General features: G+C 32.7%; 1 protein-coding gene across 1 annotated transcript in view; it reads left to right on the forward strand.

The window, feature by feature from the left end:
* Nucleotides 1-24,500, forward strand: part of LOC114324294 (mitochondrial uncoupling protein Bmcp) — a 66,304-nt gene that overhangs the window by 9,000 nt on the left and 32,804 nt on the right. The window contains exon 2 of the mRNA XM_028272098.2: nt 2,661-2,808. Coding sequence (XP_028127899.1) covers nt 2,661-2,808 — 148 coding nt within the window. The remainder of the gene's footprint in view (nt 1-2,660; nt 2,809-24,500) is intronic.

Here is a 24,500-nt window from a genome sequence, read left to right on the forward strand (position 1 = left end):
CTTTTTAAATGCATTCATCTTTTTCGAATCCTGAGAAAAGTAATAAATATTTTTGAAAAATTTAAACGCAGGATGAAAGATTATATTATTACCGAGGGCCGAAAGTCCCTTAGAAGAAACAAAAAGTTTCTTTTGAATAAGATATTTGAAATTAAAAATCACACTAAATTTTCTCTTTTTTTTTTCACCCCTGTAATTTATTAAAATAAACATTATATTAGAAGTTTTCAGGGACTTTCGGCCCTCGGCAATAAAGTAATCTTTCATTCTGCGTTTGATTTAAAAAAAATACTTAAGTAGCTTAAATAATTAGTTTTCTCATGATTCGAAAAAAATGAATGCACTTAAAAAGCATTGGAGCCGAAATTTTGCGCGTACCCCCTTTCTTCTTCTTCTTCTTAACTCAGGCGAGACTCGTTAGTCTCTGGCACTTGGTCATAAGACCTTTGTACCAAACCCTGTTCTTCTCCTTAAGCTTTAATAAGTCCTGTGGCCTCAACGAAGGCCAACAGTTTTCTTATTGGTAGTTTTAGGATCTCTTCTGGTTCTAACCTCATTTGACCAGTGAAGTCCTGCCTTACATCACCTAGCACACTGTAATGGCATAGTATGTGTATGGCAGTTTCTTCTTCCATTTCGCACTTTCTGCACCATGGTTCATTCACCTTACCTAGTTTGTATAGGTGATTTCTTAAACGGCAATGTCCAGTCACCATTTCAGTGACCATTTTGATCTCTCGTTTATTGAGGTTCATCAAACTGTTCGAGAGTTCAAATCAATGTTCTTGATTATTTTTTTAGTCTGAATTTGCTCTTGAGTGGTTCTCCATTTATTTTGATGATTCTTTATCAGCCATTTCTGAACCTCGTTTTTCATAGCATCTTTAGTGATGCCACAGAAAGGTTCTGGGCCTTCAAAAGTTTCTCTCGAGCCTTGTTTCGCTAACATATCTGCTCGTTCGTTCCCATGCACCCCTTCATGACCCGGCACCCATATTAAAGACACTTTATTATTGTCTTTTGCCAGGTTATTGAGGAGATCTTTGCAGTTTCTCACCAGTTTTGATTTGGTGAGAGGGTTCTTTACAGCCAGAATAGCCGATTGGCTATCTGTGTAAATGTTGATTCTGTTAGCTTTAGGGTCTTCATCAATGATTTCATCAATGCAGGCCACCAAAGCAAAAACTTCAGCCTGGAGCACTATTGTATGTTGACCTAGGCTGTAAAATTTATTATAGTTACATGTTTGCCCAAAGACTCCTGATCCAGTACCATGGGCAGTTTTAGATCCATCAGTGAACCATATTAAGTCCCCATTAATGTTTCGCAGTTTTTGTTCTCTAGATTTAGATGGTATAATTGTGTTAATCTTCTCAGTGAAGATTCGTTCTGGTGTCATCATATCCGAGTTCATCATAAAGATGGATTCCTCAAGTATAGTCCCAGTAATGTTTGTGTGGCTATTCAATACATAATTTGGCCTTCAAGTATTGTTTGCTTTGAGCCTCAGGACGGTCATAAAGGCTACCGCCGAAATATATAATTCCAGCGGAGGGAGACCTGTGATAGCCTCTAGTGAAGCCGTTCCTGTACTATTCAAGGCTCCTGTTATATTTAGAAGCGCTTGTCTTTGTAGGGTGGTGAGAGTGGTCACACAAGATTGCAAAGCCGTCTTTCTCCACCAGAGTACTGCCCCATAAGTAACTGTCGGTCGTATCACTGATGTGTACAACCAACATATCACTTTTGGTTTCAATCCCCAGGTTTTACCTACAACTCGTCTGCAGTTCCAGAAGAGTCGCTTAGCCCTATTGGTTATATTGGTAATATGAGTATTCCAATTGAGTTTCGAATCCAGTGTTACCCCTAGATACTTAACCTCATTGGTTCTTTCCAGTACCTCTCCAAATAATTTCAGCTCACTCAGTCCAGTAAGCTTCCTCTTATTTGTAAAGGCTACCAGTTTAGTTTTAAAAGGGTTCACGGAGAGGTTCTCTTTCAGACACCAGTTCTCTATGTAGTGCCCCCTTAAGATACATGCAAAATTTTTCTTCTTACATTACATTACAATGAAAACATTACATAATAAAATGAATGAGAAGAGTCTCGTTCTCTTTGTAAGGTCTTAAATTTTCATGATTTTGCATGCTTTTGCATATCTCGGGATCTAAGTAACATAGAGCCTTCTTTTTTAAGTTAGAGTGACCAACCCCTAAAAACGCCTACACATTTACTATTGACTTCCCCCAGGTATTTTAGTTGAAAATAGCGCTCAGTAATTTTTGATTTTTCAAGTGCTTTTTTGTTCTTTTCCTGGCCCCGCCCCACCTCGTTTCATGGGCCGAATCTTAACTTATTTCTGTCCATGTAAACAATTTCTTTATACACAGAAATACTGTTGGTCACTTTATTTCAAGTACTCGTTGTACCCAGAGGCATTAATCAACAACTAAGAAATATTTACGTTCAGTAACTCAGTGTATCCAGACCAGACTATGACATTATTATTTTGTATCCTCTTCACTCTCGCTTGGACCGTCACTCCTAGTGGAGTATTGGGCACATCTGCGTTTCTTGGACGGCTGGTTGCCAGCACAGCGTGTATCCTCTTCACTAATATGCTCTTATTTACCTTAGTTCATATTTTTTATTTTTTACAGGTACCTTCCCTATTGATCTAACCAAAACTAGATTGCAGATCCAAGGACAGAAGTTGGACAAAAACCATGCTAGTCTCAAATACAGGGGTATGGTCGATTGTTTTCTGAAGATAGTCAAGCAGGAGGGATTTATTTCTCTATATTCTGGGTAAGCGTTTTATTTTAACCATGAACATTATGTGTGTATATTCTATTGCTAAATTTAAATCGATTTAATGACTTAGTTACCTAAAATAGATTTTATTATTTTTCTGTCCAGTGACATCCAATGAGAAAATCATATTTATTTTATCTAAACGTTTAAGTATTCTAAAAGGCTAATAATCCACAATGAGACTATCTCATGAGATTTGTGCCTCATGAAATAAAAAAGTAAAGAAACAATTTTTATCATTATAGTCCGTTCTTTAACGGTAAAATATTACAAAACCTCTAAATTTTAAAGAACCGCTTGGATTGACATGAAATTTGGCATACACATAGCTAACAAGTCAAAGAAAAAAAGTGATATTGTGCCGATAGGTGCTTTTGCCCTGGGGTGCTTTTGCCCTGGGGTGCTTTTCACCCCCTCTTGGGGGTGAAAACATATTCGTCCAAAGTAAGTCAGGAAATGGATAAACTGGCTAATTTTAAGTAACTTTTGTTCTATAGAGTTTTTTCACTAAGTCAATACTTTTCGAGTTATTTGGCAGTGAATATGTTCATTTTTTCAACAAAATAACCAGGCTTTTAGACGTTTTTTCGCAAATAACTCAAATAGTAAGTATTTTGTCGAAAAAACATTATTAGTAAAAATATAGCCTGTAAAGAATTTAAAAAAATGGTGTACCTATATATCACGTCTCTATACCTACTAGAAGCAGAGTTATAGCTAATGAAAAATAGGTTCATATTTGTCAAATTCCAAATGGAATAATTTAACGTGAAATAACCAAAAATGAAGCACATTTCGGGGAAGCTCATTACAACTTATTTAAAGTGTTTAAAAAAGCTTCATTTTTGTTTTGTAAAAAAAATTTCTACCATGGAATAATTTAACGTGAAATAACCAAAAATGAAGCACATTTCGGGGAAAACTCATTACAACTTATTTAAAGTGTTTAAAAAAGCTTCATTTTTGTTTTATAAAAAAAATTTCTACCATCAAAAGTAAACAAGTTAGGCTCAAAATAAAGTTAGTCTCTTTTTGTTTTGGTAAAAAAATCAAGAAAATCACCCTCTAATTAGTTAGACTTAAATGAACTTAATCGTTACGACTTCACAAGTGGCTCGTGTATGTATTGTTTATATGATCTGTAAGTTTCATCGGTTTAAAGTCCTTATTATTGAAAGGGCTGTAGTTAAAAGGGGTTGAACGAGTCACTGATCACGAATGTATGCAAATTTAGAAACACCAAATCTTAATCAATTTTTGTCTAACACAAAAACAAAAAAATACATGATATTCAGAAAAGCAATGCTGACTTTTTTTGTTTTTCGAGATTTTTGGTATCTCTAACAATTTTTAAGTTATTTTGAAAAAAAGCATATTTTTCAAAATTAAAATTTTTAAAAATTTTACTTTGAAACCAAATTTTTTCAAAAATAAGCACTTTGAATCGATGAAACTTACAGATCATATTAAACACAACATAAGTAAAATAATTTGTGGAGCGGTAACGATTAATTTCATTTAAGAGGATCGGTACGTATTTTCGGCTGCAATGCAATTCAAATGGGGATTCATTTTTTTCGAATCCTGAGAAAACTAATAAGTATTTTTGAAAAATTTAAACGCAGAATGAAAGATCACGTTATTAGCGAGGGCCGAAAGTCCCTGAGAACTTCTATAATGTTTATTTTAATAAGTTACAGGGGTGAAAATCTAAGAGAAAATTTAGTGTGATTTTTAATGTCAAATATATCATTCAAAATAAACTGTTTATTTATTTTCAGGGACTTTCGGCCCTCGGTAATAATTTAGTCTTTCATTCTGCGTTTAAAATTTTCAAAAATATTTATTGGTTTTTTCAGGATTTGAAAAAAATAAACACAATGCCGTGGTAAAATTTTCCAAATCTATCTTTGTCTTACAACGCACTCAGCCGAATATAATATTGTCAGCATATATTGTCAGTCAGACAATGACAATCAGTGACAATTTTAAATATTTGACATTGCATCGGGAATATGTTGAGTTATTGATTAAATATTATTGAAATATAGTGTATTTGATAAATAATTGATTTAAGACGTGAACTTAACAAAAAGTTATTTATTGTGTATTATTTGTGGAAGATCCAAGCAGAGAATACATCAGGATAATATATTCTGTGATACAAGTATTTTGTTGTTAAAGATGTTCAAAATTGTAAGCGTTCCATAACAATATATTATTAAAAAATCACTTTAACACTTTTCCTCTTTTCTCGATTGAGTATTAGTCTTTGTTGTACAAATAAATTATTACAATCACTGAATACATAGTTAGTGAAAAAATTATCACATTTATTAACTGAATTAATAATTTCCAATTATAAAAATAACAGTTATCCAAGAACATTCAAAACCCATCTCTTGAAATTAATGACATTTTCAAGTAGAATGACATTCTAGTAATGTTTACATATCCATACCAATGTGAATTTTACTACGCGTAATTTGCCGTGTAAAGACAGAAAAAGTAGGGATACACGTAAAATATTTGCGAATTATGTACCCATAGCCTTAAGTTGCTAATTAGGGGGTGGTCTTACCGATTTTTTTTTGCCAAAACAAAAGGGGCCAACTTTATTTTGAGCGTAACTTGCTTAAATTTAATGCTAGAATCTTTTTGTAAAAACAGAAATAAATCTTTTTTTAAACACTTTAAACAAGTTATAATGGGTTTTCCCCAAAAAGTGCTTAATTTTTTGGATATTTCACGTCGAAATATTCTATTTGAAACTTGGTGAATATGAATCTATTTTTCATTGGCTATAACTCTGGTTCTACGAGATCCAGAGACCTAACGCGTACACCATTTTTTTTCTTTTTTGTAGGCTATATTTTTGATAACAACGTTTTTTTCGATAAAATACTTACTTTTTGAGTTATTTGCGAAAAACCGTCTAAAAATGTGGCTATTTTGTTGAAAAATGAACATATTTACTCGCAAATAACTCGAAAAGTGTTGACTTGTCAAAAAAACCTTATAGAACAAAAGTTACTTAAAATTAGTCAGTTTACCCATTTCCGGACTTATTTTGGACATATACTTTTTTACCCCCAAGCGGGAGTGAAAGTCACCCCCAGGGCAAAAGCACACATCGGCATAATATCACTTTTTTTCTTTGACTTGTTAGCTATACGTATGCCAAATTTCATGTCAATCCAAGCGGTTCTTTAAAATTTAGAGCAAAAACTGTGAAAGAATGTACTATTATGGAAATAGATCTGAGATTGTGATACACTACAGACAGATACTTAATTTCTTTAAATTTGTCATGAGACTTTATAGGCGAGCGGGAGATACCCCTAAAATGACCAGGTACTAACCACGGAGAGGTGAATGGCTAATTTTATTCATACTTTATATTTTTGAAGGTGCTGAAAACGAAAATGAGGTTTATTTTGAATTTTATGTGGGGGAACATTGTCAAAATCGCAATTTTAACCTAAAAATAAAAAAAAGAAATCACGTTTTCTTGCGTTTACCTCGCTACAACTCTGTTCCCTTTTAATATTTTTTTCTGAAATTTTTACAGTATATATTTCTCACCTTTCTTAAGAAAATGGTACTTACTTCAAGCTTTCAGTTTTATTCTATTAAAAGTTATGATTTTTTTAAAGTGAAAGGTGCAGATTTCTGAATTGCAACGTTTAATCGCAAAAGTTGAGCGACGAAGTTTGAAATTTAGCTTTTTAATCACGTGTATGTTAAAGTATAGAGTACAAAGAAGTTTTTTGGAAAGTTTTAGATCAAAATGTTTTATAGAACAAAAGATAGTGCAACTTTTATTATCGGAATTAGAAATCCCCAATATAACGGTTATTTTTCGAGATACTGACCATGGGTGGTGAATGGCTAATTTTGGTCTTAGATTATGTTTCTGACGGCACTGAAAACGAAAATGAAATTTATTTTAAATTTTAGGTGGGGGAATATTGTCAAAATCGCAATTTTAGCATTAAAATATAAAAAAGTGAAATCATGATTTTTTGCGTTTAACTCGCTACAACTCAGGTCGATTTTAATATTTTCTTCTAAGGTTTGTACACTATATGTTGCTCATTTTTTTGACGACAACGGTATCTGTTTTAAGATTTTAGTCTTATTCTAGTAAAAGTTATGAATTTTTTAAAGTACAACGTGCAGATTCGTGAATTGCAAAGTTTCATCGCAAAAGTTGAGAGGCAAAATTAAAAATTTACCTTATTAATCACGTTTATGTTAAAACAGAGTACAAAGAAGTTTTCTGGAAAGTTTTAGTTACAAATGTTTATTAGAAAAAAATGGCGTAACTTTTAATATAGACGTTATACATTCCCAAAATAACACTTATTTTTCGAGATACTGACCATGGGAGGTGAATGGCTAATTTTGGTCTTATTTTATGTTTTCGATGGTGCTGACAATGAAAGAGTGGTTTATTTTGAATTTTATGTGAGGAAACATTGTCAAAATCGCAATTTTAAGCTAAAAATGAAAAAAAAAGTAGTCACGAATTTTTACGTTTAACTCACTACAACTCTGTTCCATTTTAATATTTTTTTCTAAAATTTCTACAGCATATATTTCTCACCTTTGTAAAGACTATGAAAGTAACTGTGGTCTTTCAGTCTTTTTTTTTTTATAGAAGTTATGAATTTAAAAAAATAAAAGGTACAGATTCGTGAATTGCAGAGTTAAGTCGCAAAAATTAAGTGACAAAATTTATCTATTTGATTTCGTTCATGTTAAACCATAGAGTTTAAAGAAGTTTTATGGGGAGTTTTAGGTCTAGATGTGTTATAGAAAAAATATGGTGCAACTTTTAATTTTAAGAAAAACATGGTTTAACTTTTTTTTATTTTTAGAGCAAAATTGCGATTTTGACAATGTTCTCCCACCTAAAATTCAAAATAAACTTGATTTTCGTTTTCAGCACCATCAAAAACATAAATTAACACCAAAATTAGCCATTCACCACCAATGATCAGTATCTCGAAAAATTTGCGTTATTTTGGGGATTTATAACGTAAATGTTAAACGCTGCACCATTTGTTTTCTATAAAACATTTTGATCCAAAACTTTCCCGAAAACTTGTTTGTACTTATGTTTTATTTTTGAAATTGATTTAAAATCTATATTTCAAATTTGGCAGTCAAATTTTGCGATTAAACTTTGCAATTCACGAATCTACACCTTGTACTTTAAAATATTCGTAACTTTTACTAGAATAAGACTAAAAGCTTAAAGCAGAAACCATTGTCTTCAGAAATCTGAGCGATATATAGTGTACAAAGTTTAGAAAACAATATTAAAACGGACCAGAGTTGTAACGAGCTAAACGCAAAAAACGTGATTTAATTTTTTTTATTTTTAGGGTACAATTGCAATTTTGACAATATTCCCCCACCTAAAATTTAAAATAAATTTCATTTTCGTTTTTGTCACGGTTAAAAACATAATCTAAGACCAAAATTAGCCATTCACCACCGATGGTCAGTATCTCGAAAAATAAGCGTTATATTGGGGATTTCTAACGTCGACATTAAAAGTTGCACTATTTTTTTTCTATAAAACATTTTGATCTAAAACTTACCAGAAAACTTCGTTGTACTCTCTACTTTAACATAAACGTGATTAGGAAGCTAAATTTTAAACTTCGCCACACAACTTTTGAGATTAAATTTTGCAATACACAAATCCGCACCTTTTCCTTTGAAAATTTCATAACCTTTATCAGAATAAGAATACAAGCTTGAAACAGGTACCTTTGTCTTCAGAAATGTTAGAGCTATATACTGTAAAAATTTCAGAAAAAAATATTAAAACGGAACAGAGTTGTAGCGAGGTAAACGCAAAAAAACGTGATTTATTTTTTTATTTTTAGGTTAAAATTGCTATTTTGACAATGTTCCCCCACATAAAATTTAAAATAAAATTCATTTTCGTTTTCAGCACCCTCGAAAATATAAAGTATGAATAAAATTAGCCATTCACCCCTCCGTGGTCAGTATCTAGAAAACTAAGCGCTTTTTTGAGGGTGTCCCGCTCGTGTATTTAATTTCATGAACAAATCTCAACATTTAAACAGGATACAGCATGAAATATCTATTTCATATGGTGCATGTGAGTCAAACTATTGTCGTAAGATAAATAAGATATTAAGTCTTAAGATGAATATAAAAATAAATAAGTGAACCGAGTGATCAGAGAAAAGAATGGAATGTTAACTATGATAGGACAGTCCTTGAGTTGTATGAATCCAGAGGTGTATGAATCCAGAGGTGTATGAATCCTATTCCAATTTGTGAGACTGCAAATTGGAATAGCAAGTTGAAAGGCAAATTTTATTTCATTCTGCAAATATTGAAAATTCGAAGCGGCGGACATTCGAAGAAAGTTTTATAACATTCCGGATTTTTCCGTTCCAGTTCTTCCATTGTTTCCATAATTTTCTTGTTTATCTTCTTTTAATCCAATCCTTCACCCAATATCTATGAGTTCTTCTATTTCTGGTAAGGGACATAACGGTAGGGTAATAATAGCAAGGGGCAGTTTTTCTTCTCTCTTTTTTAGTTGCCATCTTGAAAATCACTTGACAACTCACAATAATTTAACAAAGGAAGAACTGTTCTAATTTCATAAATGAAAACTTTCATAAATAGCATATTTATATCAATTTTATAAATCAATCCTATTTAATTAACTATTCTAATGGGAAATAAGCCAAAAAGAAATAGCTTCAGAACAATATTATTTAATAATCAATGGTAGTTTACTATGGTAAATTATGGTATCTATAGTATCACAAATTCTCAAATATAGAATTCTAAGAAGTGATTTGTTATAATACCCCTAATGGTGTTTATGTTGTTTTAATTATATCAATATACGAAATAATCAGATTCATTTAAGGAATCATCCTATTATAATGACTCCTTAATGTGCATTATCTAAATTGATATTGTTTCATCCTACAAGGCTTTTTAACTTTCTAATGACATAATTTGTGTCGCATCAAATGCATATTTATGGCTATTAGCGACATGTTGATTTAAGTTTTATTAATTTACATGCATATTGCCCGGATTACACGAGGCTAATTTTTCAAGCTAGGATAGCAAGGCTTTAATGGCCGGGATACACGAGGCTAGTTTTCCAAGCTAGGATAGCAAGCTAGATATCCCGGTATCCTAGTCTGAGTTACTATCCTGGCTTAGCGCATGCTAGAACGGTTTACATGTGGCTAGGAAATTTTCAGCCAGTAGCTAGTACTACTGCGAGGTCAATAGAGCAACAAATCCACTAAAAATGCTAAATATTTCTAAAAAAACAATGTTCGAGTGAACAGATACTTTGGAAACTGTGTCAAATTGCATTGGATGATATAACAGAAGATTTATCGAAAAAATGCGTTTTGACAACGCTGAATCACGAATACACTTATCCTTGCAATACATTTGTACAAAATTTAAATTAATCTGGGCTCTTAATTTTGGCATATTAGTTTTAGAGACACGGGGTTATCTGTTTGAAAAACTAAAACAGGTTGTGACAATACGCACTTGCAGTTCGAAAACACTAGCTTTGCCGGCCAGACGAGGGTGGTACACAAGCCAGGATAGTAAAACCAGTAGAGGGGGAAGCAAGTAGCTTAACAAAATAGAACTCTATGCTATTAAACTATCCTAGCTTAAGACACTAGCTTACTAGCCTAAAAGCTAAGCTAGTTCTGTATACATGAAGCTAGTAATACTAGCTTGCTAGTTTAAAAGTGCTAGCTTGCTATCCTAGCTTGAAAAACTAGCCTCGTGTATCCCGGCCATTAAATTAGCAAGCTAGTATTACTAGCTTCATGTATGCAGAACTAGCTTCGCGTGTAGGCTAGTAAGATAGTGTGAAAGGCAGTAAGCCAGTGTCTTAAGCTAGGATCGTTTAATAGCATGGAGTTCTATTTTTTTAAGCTACTTGCGTCCCCCTCTACTGGTTTTACTATCCTGGCTTGTGTATCACCCTCGTCTGGCCGGCAAAGCTAGTGTTTTCGAACGGCAAGTGCGTAGTGTCGACCTGTTTTATTTTTTCAAAGAGATAACCACGTGCTTCTAAAACTAATATGCCAAAATTAAGTGCCGAGATTAATTTAAATTTTGGACAAATGTATCGTGAGGAGGAATGTCTGTGAAACGTCCCTATTCCATCATGTAAAGATAAGTCTATTCGTGATTCAGCACTACAAAAAATAATTGGCAAATTATTAAAACTCAGCGTAGAAATGTCTATCAAAGACATAAAAATGAAGATAAAAAATTTACGAGCAATTTACTGTCAGGAACTGTCAAAAATTCAAAAATAAACCAGGTCATTCTTAGCCACATGTAAACCGTTCTAGCATGCGTCAAGCTAGGACAGTAACTCAGGCTAGGATACCGGGATATCTAGCTTGCTATCCTAGCTTGAAAAATTAGTCTCGTGTAAGCCGGGCTTTAATGCATTCATAATTTACATGTATACTCCGTCTAATTTACTTACCGTTGCACGTCATCCGCGTGATAGCCCGTGACGTCACATGATACCAACACGAAATATTTAGGCGGTAGGTGTGTCCTTTTTTAGAATCATTTTGCCCAGTACACTGTCATTACAGCCACTAGACGTATTTTATTATGTACGCGTATAAATAATATTGAAAGATCTCTATTAATGTTAACTTAAAGAAATACACAATAATATTTTTCATTTAATTTGTATAAATGGATTATAAAGCGTTTTTATGAAGCACATTTGTTTGGAACACACTGTAACTGTAATCGAACGAAGGTGATATTTTGGCATAAATTGGTGACATTTATTTGACAGTTGCGGTGATGACACTTCATATTTGTTTTTATTCTTTACTATAAGTATTTGTTTCTTTATATTTACTTTTTTTATTATGTACTTTAACGTAAGATTATAACTTAATTCTTGTTTTCTATTTCTAAAGTTTTTATTTATTTACATTGAATATTAATTTGTTTTGCTGTATACCTAACCCACTTCCTCAAAAATTATGTGATTTAAAATGAATTCAAGAATTTTTTGTAATTGGGCAACAATGTCAACTTAGATCTCTAACGTAAATAATGACGTGCAACGGTAAGTAAATTAGTACATATATAATAATTTAATTATTCAATTAATTTACAATTGGCGAAAGAGAAGTTCTATTTATAAAATTTACAATATTCTTTCTACGAGGTTATGCAGAGTTTGTTACAGTTCTCATCTAATAATGTTTTTAAGTACAGTAGAACCCCAATTATTCGAGCGTGGGTTTTTAAGGCCGCGAATTATCTGTGCCATGATTTCCCTTAGTATGAGTTTTTATCGATTTATGAACTTGGCAAGCAAATAATTTGTTGGCAAGCACTTAAAGGGGGGGGGGGGGGTATGGTTTGAAATATTTAATTTTTTTTATTATTTCAAATAAAAGTGCATACTTTCAAGAATACTCTCTGACAATTTCAAAATAATCGGAGTAAAATTACCAGAGATACAGCTTGTTGAATATCTCTACCTTCGACTCGCTTTGCCGCGACTTCGCGCCAGCACGCTTGAGCGTAGTGAGAAACGTTAAACAACTGTTCGCCTTCTCTTTTGTAGATTACTCCACGATTCAAAAAACATATTCTATGTGCATCACTTTACGATTTGGCAGACAAATAAGAAGATGAAGATGCAGTTGTCAAAACTTTAAACGCATTTTTCTCAAAACTGCTTTTTCAAATGCGGTGAACATTGTAACTGATAAACTACTCGGCCGATCTACCTGATATTTGCACAGATTTTCTTGAGACATTTCATGAGGTAACAACGTCGAGATATTTTTCTTTTTTTGCTTATTTTTTGTTCAACAATAATAAATCTGTTGATTTTTGCAAAATTTTTACCAAAAATTTCATTTTTTTGATTTCTGAGTGATACCCAAAATTCAAAAATCATTAAAAATAAAAAAAACTCGACGTTGTGACCTCGTGAAACTCATAAGGTAATTAAATCTTTTTGAATTTTTTGTTTCGTATGATCTAATAACGAGTTCTGATGTCCACCGCAAAATCCATTTTTTTGTGAGCTACCTGTCAAAATTTATCACCAATGGTTTACTTTCCAATATTTCGGATTTAATTTTTTTCTAAATATTCTTTGAATTGTACTTAATATGTTTATTTAATTTAAAAATAAAATAATTGTACCATAGCTTCGAAAAAAATTCACAAACATGTGCTTGATATGTTGATTTCAAACCATACCCCTCCCCTTAATACAATAAAACTCAATACAATAAAAAAAAAAGTAAAACTACAAATTTCACATCTTAGTCTGACTCTTTTAAAAACATATCTGTACGGAAGTCATTAAAATTATCGATTTTCAACAACTTGATGAAGAAGCACTTTCCAAGTGGTTTCTGCAGTGAAAAGCGAAGGGAGTACCAATCTGTGGGCTAATATGTGTAATGTACAGATGTGCAATGTGCAATATCAGAATGACTATAACGTACAAAAACGTACAGATATGTATAACTTGTTTGTTGTTTGTGCCTTCGAAACATTATTTTTGTCCTTACGGAAAAAAAGAAAAAGGGTTATAAAAACGTATATTATATTGTCACCATGCAAGCTATCTAAGGCAAGCCGCACACCAAAGAAACATGAAACATCAAACGTAAAACACGTTTCATGAAAATAAAACACAGGTAAACAAATCTTGAAGTCCGCCTACCAATGAAACGAGTGTGATTCATGCTCATAAAACATTTTTATTTTCGGAGAGTTTCATAAATGGCCGGACGTCTATTTGTTTAGCAGTGTTTTATTTCCATGAAACGTGATTTACGTTTCATGTTTCTTTGATGTAGAAAGAGCATTACCTGCCTTAGAGCACTGGTAGAGGCAGAAGCTTTGAAACACGAGATTTTCTAGAAAACCACTTGTTTACTACTCTTGTAGTGATGTTCATATCAAATAAACTATCATTCTCATAATTAAACTCCGTATTAGAATGCCTGTAAAAACAATTTTTTATTACATCGAGTACATTATATGATAACATCAGAATCTATAAAAAAAAATGAGACGAGACATTTTATCAATGAACCAAAAAACAATTAGGTATTAATAGATTTTAGGAAATTGTTCAACATGAGTATTCAATCGTAAAAACATAATTTTTAATGAATTTTATTGAAATTAATTTATATAAAACATTATTTTGACGGTATGACAATTTTAATTACGATATTGCACAACAAAAAAAAATTACAATTAAAAACAAAAAATTATCCAAAAAGTATATACACTCAAATTCAAGCGCCAAGCTACAGAAAACATCAATAAATGGTTTATCAATAAGATAACTATGGTAAAATCCCAGATGAAAGAGAAATGTGGTCTTTAACTGACGCAGAAAAAATAGAAACAATTCTTATTGGACTGCTAGCGGGGTCCGGACAAATAATCCCCGGACAAATAATCCCGGACAAAAAATCCCCACAAATTATCCCGGGACAAAAAATCCCCGGACAAAAAATCCCCACAAAAAATCCCCACAAATAATCCCCACAAATAATCCCCGGACAAATAATCCCCGGACAAAAAATCCCCACAAAAAATCCCGGACAAAAAATCCCCACAAATTTTTTTGGACAAAATATCCCCACAAAAAATCCCGGACAGAAAATCTCCAAGAAATGTTTGCTGTCGAATAGTTCTCTAAGAGTTTTCCCGTGAATGGTGGAAGGTATGGGAAATAAGCTAAGACTGTGGGAATCATGTTGTAATTGGCTTAAATCTTTTGATCACTCTGCTTTGAGTAACTCTGTTCAAAACATTGTCTATTCATGATAATAACTGATAACTATACTGAAAACAATAATCTTGATTATACTAATGTAAAACATCCGTTCCACGCATCGAATCGCCATGAAAGTTATACAAAGCATTTCGATTATTTTGACTTTTTTGTTGGTTTTGGGAATACATTTATGTTCATTACTATTCGATATCAGGTTTTTAGAAAACGTAATTGAGGATCTGTGTGCATCCATAAAAAAACTTTAAAAATTTATCCATAAATCAAACTAGTCATGGCTGCATGGGGGAGAGGCCAGATGGGAGAAGGTCTGATAGATAGAAGATAGAAAGATGCAGTCTGGCGGCCTAGAAAAAGGTGGAAAGATGCAGTCTGGCGGCGTAGAAAAAGGTTGAAAAGTTATAACGCCATTGATGATGATGATGACTAAATATTTTTGACGTTAAACTTACAAAAAGAACAGAATTTTTTGCATTACTATCAAGATTATCATTTTCTGGACCAGCAGTTATCATCACGAATAGACAATAAGTACAACATGATTCCCAAAGCCTTAGCTTATTCCCCATATCTTCCACGATTTCGAATTCGACATTTGGTAATCTAAATTACAATGTATGCTTAATTTTAATCGCTAATCATTATTTTCGTGCCGAAGACTGGTTTCATGGCGATTGCTATAACTCTCATGCACTGAAGCTGAAAAACATTTGCGTCTATTGCATTCACGGGAAAACTTTTAGAGAACTATTCGGTAGCAAAAAAATTTCTTGGGGATTTTTTGTCCGGGATTATTTGTGGGGATATTTTGTCCAAAAAAATTTGTGGGGATTTTTTGTCCGGGATTTTTTGTGGGGATTTTTTGTCCGGGGATTATTTGTCCGGGGATTATTTGTGGGGATTATTTGTGGGGATTTTTTGTGGGGATTTTTTGTCCGGGGATTTTTTGTCCGGGGATAATTTGTGGGGATTTTTTGTCCGGGATTATTTGTCCGGGGATTATTTGTCCTAGCTTCCTGCTAGCCTCACGTCCTTCATTAAAGGTTGGCGATCACCATGGCAAATCTCTCCTATTTGTAATTTTAGTGTTCAGGATTCTGATCCTGTTCATTTCTGGATGTCAACTCGAAATCTCAAGAAAAGGTGGTACTAGATATACTATTAAAGCTATGCTCAGGATCAGGGGACAGGAATTAAAAGAGGGCCTGTTGGTAGTGTCCGAGCCAAATAAAGAGATTATGTGGAAAAGATAAAGTTTTCCACCTTGGCCAGAGTTTTGTTCGGCTGTATCCATCGAAGGATACTATTAGCTATCTTATTCATGTTTCCAGAATATGTACGGTGGGCAAAATCTAATAATACATATATCTAAAATAAAGAGGACCTAGTCTACAACCGAATTTAAAATATTTCAAAGAAAATATCTAGGCCTAACGGAAAATATCTAGTGTTAAAATTTGTAAAGAGATTATAAAAAATATTGTGAAAAAGAAAAAATTCAAAAGATCGGAACTTGGAAAACGCGTTTCAAATTTCTAACCCGGAATCGTTTTCAAAAATATCATAAAATGAAAAATGTAAGAAATTGATTTCGTACAAGTAATTGTGATTTATTTCAATTTAGTTAAAAATATAAATGGTTTGACGAAATTTTATTAGTATTAGCCAGGGAGGTAGTGTCAAATTTGACCGGAGCATTTTAGCATGGCTGGTTTCTTATTATTTAGGTAGGTGCTCCAAAGCTTATTAACAAATGATGTGTCAGCTGGCCCAAAACCGGGGATTTTAGTCAAGAAAGGGTAAAACATGAAAGTTGATGGACCAACGCTACAGCTTAAATGTCAAATATTTATATACATTACTCAGAACATTTAATGGACTTGCTTACTTGGCGCCTACCTTTCACTCAGGAGATCGGGGTTCAAATCCTGGCGCGGAAAATTGTTTTTGTTTTTTAAATTGACATTTTATTTTGAAAAATATTTATTTTTCTAATACCACGTTTTTATTATTTATACGAGACAATATAAACAAATCTGTATGTCTTTTATAGAATTATGCATAGAACTTATGAAATAGCATAATATATACATTTGATCATAAATATTATGATTCACCTTAATAAGCAAAATTACTGTACATGAACCCCTGAAGCTTCCTGAGTTAGTACGACCAATCTAAGTGAAAAAGGGGTTGGCCTCCTCACCCCACCCCCCTCCTGACATTTTTTTATCTTTTTAGACAAACTGTTTTTTGCATAATTTTATGTGATGTAAAACCAAAAAAGACATACAACCCTAATTTTTCACTTTTCTATCATCAACCCCTATTTTTAATAGCAATCTAATTATTTCCCTGTTCTCTATAATATATAAAAATGAATTTTTGTCTGTATGTCCCTTATAGAATCGTAAACTATGCATTTAATCATATAATGACCTCAAGCAAAGTTTTTGTACTTACATGAACCCAGGAAGGAGTTAATACGACCAACCTAAGTAATCATTATTTTGTGATGTCTGCGTAAATAAATTATTTACGCAGACACCACAAAACAATAAGTAGTATTGTTTATTAGAAAAAAGTAGACGCAATATTTTTGAGTATTTTTTGGTTTTCTGGTAATTTTTAGGTATTTAACTTTTAAACATTATTTGGTTCTAAGGCGGTACGAAGTTTGCCTGGTCAGCTAGGTAATACTAAAAAAATATTCTTGGACTAGTTTGGCAAAGACTAAAAAGTATAAATCATTAATTTATGAATTTTAGATTGTAAGAAAAAAGCGTCCACATGGAACAAGTGGAAGAAGGTCTGAAAACACTTGAGATTACCAATTGGAGGAACAAAGCAAGGAACATAACAGAATGGCGGAAAATCTTAGAACAAGCCAGGAGCCAAAAAGGGTTGTCGAGCTACTGATGATGATGATGAAGAAAAAATCGTCAGCTGCATTATGTAGGTACATGGCAAAAAATGTTAGCTGCCCAAGTGAACGTGACAGAAAAATACGGAAATCCCGTATCATTTTTTCTTCATCATTAACATCAGTAGCTCGACAACCCTTTTTGGCTCCTGGCTTGTTCTAAGATTTTCCGCCATTCTGTTCTGTTCCTTGCTTTGTTCCTCCAATTGGTAATCTCAAGTGTTTTCAGACCTTCTTCCACTTGTTCCATGTGAACGCTTTTTTCTTACAATCTAAAATTCATAAATTAATGATTTATACTTTTTAGTCTTTGCCAAACTAGTCCAAGAATATTTTTTTAGTATTACCTAGCTGACCAGGCAAACTTCGTACCGCCTTAGAACCAAATAATGTTTAAAAGTTAAATACCTAAAAATTACCAGAAAGCCAAAAAATACTCAAAAATATTGCGTCTACTTTTTTCTAATAAACAATACATACTTATTGTTTTGTGGTGTCTGCGTAAATAATTTATTTACGCAGACATCACAAAATAATGATTACCTAGGTTGGTCGTATTAACTCCTTCCTGGGTTCATGTAAGTACAAAAACTTTGCTTGAGGTCATTATATGATTAAATGCATAGTTTACGATTCTATAAGTGACATACAGACAAAAATTAATTTTTATATATATAGAGAACAGGCAAATAATTAGATTGCTATTAAAAATGGGGGTTGGTGATAGAAAAGTGAAAAATTAGGGTTGTACGTATTTTTTGGTTTTACATCACATAAAATTATGCAAAAAACAGTTTGTCTAAAAAGATAAAAAATGTCAGGGGGGTGGGGTGGGGAGGCCAACCCCCTTTTTCACTTAGATTGGTCGTACTCAGGAACTCAGGAAGCTTCAGGGGTTCATGTACAGTAATTTTGCTTATTAAGGTGAATCATAATATTTATGATCAAATGTATCCACAGAGAACGGCAGTTCTCACCAGTGGCGCACAACACCCCTACATGCGACACTATATATACACGAAATTTTCGATTTTCTAAACCTGACTGAATTGAAAATTGGGCCAAATCTCATCTTAAAGTTTAGGAAAAAACTCGTCCATTCATATGTCAACCATCAATTTTGGTCCAAGGGTGTGGATTTTACGGCCCTTCCCATTTAAAGCCTGTTTTTCGTTCTCGTCCTCAAAACTCCCAAAAATTTCAAAAATTTAAGCCTGACCTTTGCGGCTTCTGATAGCACAGATAATTACCTTTCCAAAGCATGTTTAATTTTGAAAATCGGTTATACCATTCAAAAGTTATCGAGCTCAGAAATATGACTCAATTTTTATTTAAAAAATGGAAAATGTTTGTGGATATGTATGTATGTATGTATGTATGTATGTGTGTGGAAAAGTTTAACCGATCTGAATTTTCTTTTCTGTGTTTCAAGAGGGTGTGAGGGCCGATTCAGAACCGGTCTAATTTTTGACTTCTGACTACCCTTAAGCCAGCTAGAGGACTAGGTAGATACAAAATAGCATATTTTTTGGGCATATATATCTTAGGTTCAAGGAAAGACAGGAAAACCGCAAACACACCAAATCAATAGGGTTAAGTTAAGCTTTCAAATGGCACCTAAGCAAATAAGCTGAGCCATATACACTGCTCACCATAGCCAAAAAACTTTTGGTTTTTCGACAATTACTCAAAATTTCAACCTACGAATTGCGCCAATAACTGAGCATTTGTAGAAGGACTCAGGACGCGTCTAACGGTGTATACGTCATATCTGGGAAAATTCGAATTTTTAAGTTATAGGCTTCAAAAGTATGATCAAATCTATTTTTTATGGAAAAAACGGTTTTTCAAGCTCAATAATTCCTGTAATACGTTCAGTTATCATACTCGATCTTGGATGCATCAGATACTACTTGTCAATACGTTTCAAATTCATGTTTAGTGATCATCATCAGGTAAGCCGTTCAGAAGTTATAGAGCTCCAAATGTATTAGTCCTGTCGCCAGGGGGGTACAACGGCCTCCTTAATTCAGATGGACTTACCCAAGTTTTTTTTATATATTTTGACCCGTAGAATACGAATTTTTTGGGTAACAGTTGATCCGGATGTCGATAAGATTGTTATAGACAAAGAACTTGAGGAATTACATAACAGCGATTTCTCGCAAAACAAAACATCTTTTTGTATTTTTTGGGTCATTTTAAGCAAAAAATATTTCTACAAGTTTTTTCGTAGAATGCATAATTTTTGAGATAACCGCGGTTGAACTTTCAAAAAATCTAAAAATTGCAATTTTTGAACCCGAATAACTTTTGATTAAAAAATAAAGTAGCAATTCTGCTTACCGCATTTGAAAGTTTAAGTCAAATTATATCGGTTTTGATTATTTGCATTGCTAAAAATGAATTTTTTTATTGGTTAACAAAACTATAAACACATAGTGTTTCCCGTGCCTAATACATGCGTTTTAACGCATGCTACGTAGAAATTGCCTCGCTTGCACTTGTAGCTACTCTACCTACTCGTTCGATTTTAAATGAGAAATCATTGAAAACATCACTCGCGCACTAGGTTTTTATAGCTTTGTTTAACAATAAAATAATAAATTTGTAGCAATGCAAATAATCAATACCGATATAATTTGACTTAAACTTTCAAATGCGGTAAGCAGAATTGCTACTTTATTTTTTAATCAAAAGTTATTCGAGTTCAAAAATTGCACATTTTCGATTTTTTGAAAGTTCAACCGCGGTTATCTCAAAAACTATGCATCCTATGAAAAAACTTGTCAGAACATTTTTTGCCTAGAATGACCCAAAAAATACAAAAAGATGTTTTGTTTTGCAAGAAATCACTGTTATGTAATTCCTCAAGTTCTTTGTCTATAACAATGTTATCGACATCCGGATCAACTGTTACCCAAAAAATTCGTATTCTGCGGGTCAAAATATATAAAAAAAAATTGGGAAAGTCCATCTGAATTAAGGAGGCCGTTGTACCCCCCCTGGCGACAGGACTATATAATTAGTCCAAGAACTGAAATTTTTCACTTCGCAATTTTTACAGAATGGATAGATTTGCTTGAAAATTTGACAATAAGTAGTGGATAGTCCAAGGATCAAAATCTATATGATGCAGAAAGACGCTTTTACCATGGGGTGGTTGCCACCTCATCTCGAGGGTGGAAATTTTTTATTATATTTTGACCGCAAATGCTGGTAAAAATATTAATTATAAGCAAAAAATGTTCATTATACATTTTTTTGATAAAATTAATAGTTTTCGATTTAGTGGTTATCGAAGCTGTTAGTTTTATATCGAAAAAATTACCAGAGAACGGCAGTTCTCGCCAGTGGCGCAGAAATACACCCCCTACACGCGACACTATTATATACACGAAATTCAAAGTCCAGCCTTTGCGGCTTCTAATAGAACTGATCATTACCTTTCCAACGCATGTCTAATTTTGAAAATCGGTTATACCATTCAAAAGTTATAGAGCTTAGAAATGTGACTCAATTTTTATTTAAAAAAAGGGAAAATGTTTGTGGATATGTATGTATGTGTGTTTGAAAGTTTCAACATTTCAACCTACGAATTGCGCCAGAAGGGCTCAAGACGAATCTAACGGTGTATACCTTATATTCGGGAAAATTAGAATTTTTTAGGTTATAGGCTTCATCAGTATGATAAAATCTATTTCCTGTGGGAAAAACGGTTTTCTCACGCTCAATAATTCCTGTAATAGCTTCAGTTATCATACTTGACCTTAGATCCATCAGATACTACTGGTCAATACGTTTCAGACTCATGTTTACTGATCAAAATCCGTTAAGCCGTTTAGAAGTTATTAAGCTTCAAAAGTATAATCCAATTAACGATTATTCCCGAAATGGTTTATGTAGTTGTAGTGGTTACGACGCTAAATTTGATCTGGCAACGGGCAATTCGACTTCATTTACCGGCCATCTCAATATTTTTGTTTCAATCTATTTTCGAATAGAAAAAAATCTAGTGTACATTCGATGGATACTAGATCATTTGGGATATAATGCAACAAAGATGACCATTTATAAAGCTTGACGTGTAATAGGGGAACATTGCATTCAACTTCATACATTTAATTTATAAATAACTTTGAAAAACTCCTGATACAAGAATAAAAAACCGCTAAACGCCGTAAAAATGAGTGGCGCATAAAATATTCCAGCTAAAAAAGATCTGATATGAATATTACGTGGCGCGAAAATGGATTTTCATTTGATGCAAAACAAAATTCTAGTTTTATTTTAAAAGATTTTTCCATAATATTTGCTAAATTTGAAGTAAACGCGCCACAAAAGAGTTTAAAAATTCAAACTGTATCAAAGTTACTCTTTTGTGGCGCGTTTACTTCAAATTTAGCAAATATTATGGAAAAATCTTTTAAAATAAAACTAGAATTTTGTTTTGCATCAAATGAAAATCCATTTTCGCGCCACGTAATATTCATATCAGATCTTTTTTAGCTGGAATATTTTATGCGCCACTCATTTTTACGGCGTTTAGCGGTTTTTTTATTCTTGTATATTATGCTATAATCATAAGTTCTATGCATAATTCTATAAAAGACATACAGATTTTTTGATATTGTCTCGTATAAATAATAAAAACGTGGTATGATAAAAATAAATATTTTTCAAAATAAAATGTCAATTTAAAAAACAAAAAGAATATTCCGCGCCAGGATTTGAACCCCGATCTCCTGAGTGAAAGGTAGGCGCCAAGTAAGCAAGTCCATTAAATGTTCTGAGTAACGTATATAAATATTTGACTTTTAAGCTGTAGCGTTGGTCCATCGACTTTCATGTTTTACCTTTTCTTGACTAAAATCCCCGGTTTTGGGCCAGCTGACACATCATTTGTTAATAAGCTTTGGAGCACCTACCTAAATAATAAGAAACCAGCCATGCTAAAATGCTCCGGTCAAATTTGACACTACCTCCCTGGCTATATGGGAAATATTCTATAATGTCTCCTAAGGGAGGGGGGGGGGGGGGTATGGATAGTAGAAATATTATTTTATTTTTAAATTAAAGTAAACATATTCAGTACGATTCAAAGAATATTAAAAAAAAATTCAAGGTAAAATATTGGTTGCAAAGTTTTACAGATACCTCCAAAGAAAAAATAATTTCGCGGTGGACATCAGAACTCGTCATTTGATCATATGAAACAAAAATTTCAAAAAGATTTTACTTATTAGCTTATGAGTTTCTTGAGGTTACGCTGTTGAGTTTTTTAGTTTTACCGATGGAAATCTTTTGTAAAAAAGACTGAAAATCAACATATTTATTGTTGTTAAACAAAAAATAAGCATAAAACAAGCAATATCTTGACAGGGTTTCCTCACGAAATGTTTAGAGAAAATCTGTGCAAAATTTCAAATGGATTGGTCAAGTAGTTTTTGAGTTACAATGTCCAACGCCTTTGAAAACAGCAGTTTTGAGAAAAACGCGTTTAACTTTTTGACAACTTTTATTTTCAATTTCTTTTTTGTCTCAAATAGTAAAGTGATGCACATCGGAATATGTTTTTGAATCGTGGAGTAATCTAAAAAAGAGATGGGGAACAGCTGTTCCCCTTCAGGGCAAAAGTACAGGCAAGAATATAATTGGAAGACATAAACTATACCGACTCCAACACAGGAAATAGACAGGATTACAATCAGCCGAACTCTTCAAAAATTGCAAATAGAGACATATTTGCCATGGTCATCGGCAACCTCGAATGAAAGACGTGACAGGCAGTAAGAAGAATTATTGTAGTTTCTATTTTTTTTTAATCAGTTAAAGACCATAGTTAAAGACCCTTTGTTATTTTACCATATTTATTCTTCTGTCTACCATATGAATAAATTCTTGGAATTTTCCACAACATACGATTGAATTTCACTGTAGGTATACACTTTTTGGATAATTTTTAATTATACAATTTTGTTTGTTGCCCCAATATCTTAATTAAAATTTCCATATCGGCAAAATTGTGTTTTTACATTTTTAATTAATTGGACAAACTCATTAAAAATATGTTTTTATGATTGCATATTCATGTTGAACAATTTCTTAAAATCCTTTAGTAATTGTTTTTGAGTTCATTGATTAAATGTCTCGCCACTCGTCTCATTTTGTAGACTTTATCATTATAAATAATACGTACTCGATTTAATAAAAAAATTGTATTTTACAGTCATTCTGATAGGAAGTTAATTATAAGAATGATTAATTATTTGATATTAATATTCTACGTAAATCGTAGTGAACAAGTTCGTGTGGCCTTCCAGAACATCTCATCTTTCAAAGATTCTGTTTCTACCTATTGTGTATCTACGTTTTTATACATGTTTATATTTTTCTTTTATTTGCGTTTTTACAGTTAAGTCAAATGTTTTAAGGATACAGGATTTATCGCGTTTTTGTGTAAGAAACACAAAATAAACTTACGTGCATAGAAATCGGCCCACTTAAAAATTTGGTCATTTTCGATGTCTCATATTTCCTAAACCTGTTGGCCGATTTAAGTGATTTTTTTAACATGTTATAGTCTGATTCTTTAACAATACCACTGTAATAATATTGTTGCTAAACAGGTAAATTTTCATTGTATACCGGGTGTACCAATCAAACTGTGTTTTTTTCTTAAAGTTCGCATCACCCTGTGGAATATTCTAGCATTTATAAAATACTGAAACTAGAACCCAACTCAGGTTTTCTTAACATTCTGTTTTTTGAATCATTCGTTTATGTTGGATAATAAAAAAGTTAGGTACTTTAACAACTAGACATGTTCTTCATCAATACACGGTGTTTCTAAATAAGTGCGACAAACTTTAAGGGATAATTCTGCATGAAAAAATA

Source organism: Diabrotica virgifera, chromosome 1, assembly GCF_917563875.1.
Source record: "Diabrotica virgifera virgifera chromosome 1, PGI_DIABVI_V3a".
NCBI lineage: Eukaryota > Metazoa > Arthropoda > Insecta > Coleoptera > Chrysomelidae > Diabrotica > Diabrotica virgifera.